Source organism: Fukomys damarensis, unplaced genomic scaffold (assembly GCF_012274545.1).
Source record: "Fukomys damarensis isolate Sample0158 unplaced genomic scaffold, DMR_v1.0_HiC HiC_scaffold_22, whole genome shotgun sequence".
NCBI classification, from domain to species: Eukaryota; Metazoa; Chordata; class Mammalia; order Rodentia; family Bathyergidae; genus Fukomys; species Fukomys damarensis.
The window spans coordinates 539,655-546,864 of record NW_022900934.1 but is presented as its reverse complement, the minus strand read 5'-3'; the positions used below and the strand labels follow the sequence as shown (position 1 = coordinate 546,864).

The 7,210-nt window shown below is 42.4% G+C and overlaps 1 protein-coding gene across 1 annotated transcript in view; it reads left to right on the top strand.

The window, feature by feature from the left end:
* The first annotated feature begins 6 nt into the window (after positions 1 to 6).
* Zgpat (zinc finger CCCH-type and G-patch domain containing) overlaps positions 7 to 7,210 on the top strand; it is a 28,144-nt gene continuing 20,940 nt past the window's right edge. Inside the window, exon 1 of the mRNA XM_010633364.3 lies at positions 7 to 717. Within this exon, the coding sequence (XP_010631666.1) occupies positions 134 to 717 (584 nt within the window). The 5' untranslated portion in view covers positions 7 to 133. The remainder of the gene's footprint in view (positions 718 to 7,210) is intronic.

Genomic DNA, 7,210 nt, shown 5'->3' with positions numbered 1-7,210 from the left:
CCCGCCCCTGGACGTCGCTGGGGCTCCGAGCGGGGCGCAGGTCCTGGACTCACCTGGCTGCTCTTCCTTCAGCTGGCCGTGCCTCTCCTCCGGTCCGGTCCCCGCCGTCCGGGAAACCAGCCTGCCTGTCGGGATGGACGAAGAGAGCCTGGAGACGGCCCTCCAGACCTACCGTGGCCAGCTGCGGCAGGTTGAACTGGCTCTGGGTACGGGCCTGGATGCCTCCGAGCAGGCGGACCTGCGCCAGCTGCAGGGAGACCTGAAGGAGCTGATCGAGCTCACCGAGGCCAGCCTGGTGTCTGTCAGGAAGAGCAAACTGCTGGCCTCGCTGGACCAAGAATGCCCACCCCAAGAGGACGCCGAGTACCTGGCGTTCCAAAAGGCCATTGCTGAGGTCGCGGAGGTGCCCACCACTCCCAGGACAGACCTTGAGACCGGCCCTGAGAGAGAGGCAGGACAAGAACCTACTGAACCTGGGCGGGAGGAGGAGGGAGAGGAGGAGGGAGAGGAGGAAGAACTGCACGGAGCGAAGGTGAACGCCCCCTACCACAGTGCATGGGGCACCCTGGAATATCACAATGCCATGGTGGTGGGCACCGAGGCGGCAGAGGATGGCACGGCCTGTGTCCGCGTGCTCTACCTGTACCCGACTCACAAGTCTCTGAAGCCGTGCCCATTCTTCCTAGAGGGAAAGTGCCGCTTCAAGGAGAACTGCCGGTAGGTTCTTTGCTGCCTGCAGTTAGGGGCAGGCAAGCCTTCTCTCCCTCTTGGTCTTTTGTCCTTCTCACCCAGCAGAGTTGCTGACAAGGAGCAGGCTTTTTTACAGCAGTCCCTCGATGAGGCGTTTAGTTTGATTGTGGGGGGTAGATCAAGAAGTTGGGAAGGGTTTATCTTGAATTAGGTTCTGCCCCACTACCCGTTTTATTCTCCTGAGTGAAACTTTTAAAATATGCGTTTTTTCCCCTTTTTCCGTGTTGGAGATCAAACCCAATCTTGCCGGAATGCCAGGCAAGCTCTGTACCACTGAGTTACACCCCCAGCAACCAGTTTACTTACAGAAATTTTCAGACAAAGTTGGAGTTGTTATACTCCATGTTCTACCATCTAGCTTCATCATGCATCAAACTTTCCAATCTTTTATGTTTTCCCTGCTCTTTTTTTTTTTTTTTTTGACAAGGTCTCACTATGTTTCAGGCTGGCTTTGAACTCACTATGCAGCCCAGGCTGGCCTCAAACTCTCATTATCCTCCTCCCTCAGCTTCCTGAGTCCTGGGATCACAAGTGTGCACCACCACACCAAGCTCTCCTGTACTACTTTAAAGCAAATTCCAGAAATTGTTTTTGTTTTTTCAACCATAAGTGCTTCACTAATCTAACTGATAAGGATGTTACTGAAGAAGTAACCTCTAATGCTTATACCTGACAGATGTGACAGAGATGTCTCATGCAAATACACTTATTGCCATGATGCTTTTTGTTTTGTTTTGTTTCCCTGTACTAGGGATTGAACTCAGGACCTTGCACTAGGCGTCAGCACCACTGGGCTAAATCCCCAGCCCCTGGACCTCATAATTCTTAATAGACTCTTGGCAGGCACCTCCCTTCCTCCCTTCCTTCCTTCTTTCCTTCCTTCCTATCTCTTTCCTTCGTTTTCTCCCTTCCTCCCCATCCAATGCAGAAAAGCACATAGGTCATCAGTGGGCCCAGTGGGTTTTCACCAAGTGGACATGCCCACATAACCTGCAGCCAGATCATCTTTCTGCTGTTGGTCTCTCTGACAGTCACAGGTTCCTTTGTGGTGGCCCTGTGAGAGATCTGACGTAGCCCAGGCTTGCTGCCTCTGGCCCAAGCTCTGTTCCAAGGGATTGACACATGCGCACTCATCTGTCCACTGACCTTGTGGATAGACCCTGCACTCTGCTCATTTTATAGACAGGCAGCAAGCACTAAGTTGTTGATCCTAGGTTGACAGCCCTTAGATTTTGTTCAGCTGGTGCAGCTGCTGTGTTAGAGTTAGGTTTAATTTGAAGAGTATTAAACACCCAGGACTGATAATTTATTTTCTTAGATTTTTTAAGGTAAAAGAAATGAAGTGATATAGTTAATGTTGGAGTACCTTTCTACCCCCTACTCTATTCCTTTCCATCTCCTGAGAGGCTGCTCTTATCACAGCTTTGACATGTACAAGGGGTGATCAAAAAATACAGTGTATGTTTAAATAAAAATGTATTATTAAATTTGTTATATTAAAAGACACATCGATGTTAATTTCCAACAAAGTGCTTCCCCTTACTTTGAACACACATATCCTGTCGTGTCACTTTCTGAAACAGTTCTGCAACTACTCTCTCAACGTCTTATGAGATGTGATCAAAAATGTGGCAAAAGGGCCGGGATTTAGCCCAGTGGGTCCGCTACCTGCCTCACAAGCACAAGGTCCCAAGTTTGATCCCTGGTACTAAAAAGAAAAAAAAAAAAAGGCATATGCTGTTGGGGAGTATCATCCAAAGGAAGAGCAGGCTTGCAGAAGCATTATAAGTGTCTTTATTCACTAGAGCTGGGACTGCAACTTCCCCAAAGTCAAAATGACCATGAAAGGTGAATCTTTTGACTCAGTTCAGGACATTAAGGCAGCCATGACAGTGCAGCTAACACTTATGAAAGAGGCCTCCAGAACTGTAGCAGAAGTAGAAAAGGTGTGTTTGAATTGAGAGGGTTTAGTGGTGGTGTATTTTTTACTGTAATGAATTTTTTTAAATTTAAACTTTCATTGTGTATTTTGATCATACTTTGTAGTAATTCTCTAGACATGTGTTCTCTATAAATGGTATTTATGCTTTTGTGTGTGTATATGTGTGTGTGATCAGGGGTTGAACTCAGGGCCTTTGCACTGAGCTACACCCAAAATCCTTTTCATTTTAAGTTTTGAGGCAAAGTCTCACTAAATTGCCAGACTGGGCTCAAACTTTCAATTCTCCTGCTTCAGCCTACCAAAATGCTGGGATTATCTCTGTGTGCCACCATACCCAGTTTATTTTTAAATTTGCTTATAACTTGTGTTTTTCAGTATGTTTTTCTCACACACGTGTGTGTGTGTCTGTGTGTGTTTGTGTGTGTGTGTGTTTGTGGCACTGAGATAAAACCTAGGACCTCACATATGCTTTTTTTTTATACAGTACTGGGAGTTGAGCCTAGGGTCTTCACACTGAACTACATCCCCAGCGCTTTTTTTTTTTTTTTTTTTTTTTTGGTGGAGATCAAAGTCCAGTCCTTGTGCTTGCGAGGCAGGTGGCAGCACCACTGAGCTAAATCCCTGGCCCTCATTCATGTTAACTGTTGTTATTTTCCCTCATAAATATGCCATATTTTATTTATATCCCAGTCTGTTAGTTCAGAAGTCATTTATTGCAGACGTCCTGCACTGAGTATCCTAGCACATGTTCTGTTGTACCTACTGCCTATTTCTTCAGTGTGTAACCAGTGTGTGCATATTTTAGTACACAGGGTATGCATGTTTTTTGTTTCTGTATAAAGGTGCCTTTTTTAATGCTGGATGTTATACCGAGTCTCATGTATGCTGGGCAAGTACTGTACCCCTTAGCTGAACTCCAGCCCACTAGTCCTCTTCTAGCTGCTCCAGGGATATTGTCTGACTTTGAGATTTGTGCCCATTGGAAGGTGGTGCAGACTGGGTGTGGTGGTGCATGCTTGTAATCCCAGCATTCAAGAGGCTATGGCAGGAGGATCACTGCAAGTTTGAGGCCAGCCTGAACTACATAAGGAGACTGTCTCAAGAAGAAAAGAGAACAAAAAAAAGGTGGGGCAATGACATCTGGATAGAATTTGTATTTCCCTAATTTCTAGTGAGGTTGAACATCTTTTCACACATTTAATTTAATCTTTTCATCTCTCCCCTTTATTTTAAAAATGGAGATGAGACATCCTTCAGTTATTGGGAAGATGGACTGCATTAATTTGTGCAGAGGATTTAGAAGGATGGAAGTAACAAGGAGCAAGCCCTGGTGGTCTTTACCTTCTTATTGTAAAATAAGTTCAGAAATGGAAAATTAACATAGAATTTAGGGCAGTGGTCCCCAGTGTTTTGGACATCAGGTACTGGCTTCTCAGGGAAAATTATTTTCCATGAACAGAAGTAGGATGGATGGTTTCAGGATAATTCAAGCATGTTAGATTTATCGTTTACTTTATTTCTATTATTACATTATATTATATAATGAAATCATTATACATCTCATCATATGCCAGATCAGTGGGAGCCCTGAGCTTGTTTTCCTTGGCTAGATGGTTCAGTGTAGGGGTGATGGGAGACAATGACATTTGAAGTGTGTTATGTCCAGTGTACTCTAAAATTTCATTTTGTTTGCTGTCACTGCAAAGAAAGATAGAATTTTAGAAATCGAAATAGGCTTTTCAGTGCTTTTGTGACAGTGTCAGGATATTCAACCTTAACTTTCACACAGAACACCGGGAGATTTTAAGTTGTCTCAAATGTAATTATACGGCCACTGTCTTTTTCTTTAACTTTTTACTGTACTCGTTTTTTATTAGTACATGTTTGTAGTGTATCATGTGTACATCCCTTGTGGGAACTGGTAAGTACACATAACACACCTTCATTCCTTTGTTCATCCCTTTTCCTTCCTTCCCTCCCTCCACCTTTTGATCCCTTTCTCTTTGTAGAAAAATCTGCCTTCCTACTTCTTATTATCTATCTTTTGTTTTGCTCTTTCTTCTTTGGGTTTCTCATACAAGAAAAAATCTTGTGATATTTAAACTTGTGTGTCTGGTTTATGTCACTTAACATTATGGTCTCAAAATACATCCATTTTCCTATAAATGACTCAAGTTTCTGTGTGGCAGAGTAGTATTCTATTGTGTACGAAAACCACATTTTTTAGCATTTTCTTTATATATTCATTGTTGATGGACATAGGGACCACTTCCAAGATTTACCTATCATGTATCGTACTGCTGTAAACATGAGTGTGCGTGGATCACTGTCATATGATGTCTTTAACTCTTTCAAGAAGAAGATAGCTAGAATGGAAATAGCTGGGTCAAATGGAATTTCTTTCTTTTTTTTTTTTTGGTTTTTTGAGACAGGGCCTCACTATGTACTTCAGACTGACCTGGAACTCACTATGTAGCCCAGGCTGGTCTTGAACTCACAGCGATCCTCCTGCCTCAGCCTCCCAAGTGCTGGGATTACAGGTGTGCACCACCACACCTGGCTCTCTTGTATTGTTTTTTTAGTCTCAATTTCATTAATTTCCACTCTAATTGTCCTAATTTTTTCCTCCTATTAGTTTCAGATTTGGGCTGTTGTCTTTCTTAATCTTTGGGATGCATCACTAATTATCTGCGTGGGACTACTCTTTTTTTGTGTGCATTCACAGCTATACGCTTCCCTCTTAGAGCTGCTTTTGCATCATTTGATTCTAGGAACTTTGTTCTTTTTTATTATTTATTCTCTGATTTCTTCTGTTTGTTTTTGTTTTTGCTTTCTTTTTGAGTCAGGGTCTCGCTGTGTAATTCACGCTGGCTTTAAACTGACTGTCAGCCCAGGCTGATCTCGAACTTGCAGTTCTTTTCCTGTCTTAGCCTCTTGAGTGATGGCTGGGATTACAAGCATGCACCACAATGCCTGGCAATAATATAGTATTTACATTCCATGTGTTTGTGTAGTTTCTGTGACTTCTTTTGCTGTTGACTTCTAACTTCATTCTACTATGATCGGATAGTATGCAATGAATTATTTCAATTCTTCTCTATTTATTTAAGCATGCTTTGTGGTCTGGGTGTGATGGCACCTTTCTCCATCAATTTTTTTGTTGTATCGAGGATCAGACTCAGGACTTTGCACTTGCGAAGCTGGAGGTGGCACCACTAAGCTAAATCCCTGGCTCCTCTCCATCAATTTTGAAGGCTAATTTTGCAGGATGTAAAAGTTTGGGTTGACCGTTATTTTCTTTTAGAGCTTGAAAAACTTCACTTCACGCTTTCCTGGCCTTTATTCTGATGGGCTTGCCTTTATAGGTTACTTGCTGTTTTTTTTCTAACAGCTTTTAGTATTCACTCCTTTTGTTGCATTTCTGGAATTTTGATTATGATGTACTGTAGAGAGATTCTTTTCTGGTCATGGCTATCTGGGATTCTAGATGCCTCTTGTACTTGAATATTGAATTTTTTATTTTTTTGGTACTAGGAATTGAACTCAGGGCCTTGCGCTTCCCAGACAGGCACTGCTCTGCTGAGCTACATCCTCAGCCCATGAATATTGAATTCTTTCCCTAGATTTGAAAATTTTTCTGCTATGATTGAAATGAATAATTTTTTCAGTGAATAAATTTTTAATGCTCTTTGAGTCATCTTCTAAAATTTCCTTTATTCCAACAATTCTGAGATTGTGCTTTTTGTTTTTTTGTTTTGAGGTTGGGTTTTTTTGTTGTTTTGTTGGTTAAAATTTTGTTTGTTTGTTTGTTTTCTGAGTCATCTAGCAGCTCTTTGGTCCAGCTTGCATGGTATCTTGTCATTTTCAAGGGTAGCGTTGAGGTTTTCACCCCCACATCCACCCTGTCTTCTGTCCCTGGCACTCTGTCCTCACACTGCTTTCATTTCAGTTCTCTGCTTTCCACTTCATTTCCATACCATGGATCTCTGCTTGCTTCCTTCTATGCTTTCTAATTCTTTTTCAAAGTGCTCACCCAGTTTTTGTCTTGCTTAACTCAGTTTACTGTTTATTTTTCTTTAAACTTGTCAAACATTTTATTGGTAAAAATCCTTTATCTGTTTAGCTAAATCTTCTTTGAGCTTGTTAAAACACCTTATATATTTGCTTATATGTTGCTTTTATAAAAACTCTTTGAAGGTTTTTTCTATTTGGTTTTTGAGTTCTTTGCCTATGGCTTCTACTTCAGTGTCTGTGAGATCCGCTTTTGGCGAGTGGGAGGTTTTGGGGAGCGTCTTGCCTTCTTTTCTCAATTTCTGTTGTTTTGTGAGGTTGAAGCCAAGCTAGGGTAGAGAAATTGTCGCTTCTGTGAAGATCTCTTTAGTTAGGTTTGGTCTCCCTGTGATATGTCTGTGGGTTTGGTTGTGTTTTGCTGTTTGTACCCTTTCAACATATTCAGCATAATAGTTGATGGCCTTGGGCCAGGGATTTAGCTCAGTGGTGCCACCTCCTGCCTCACAA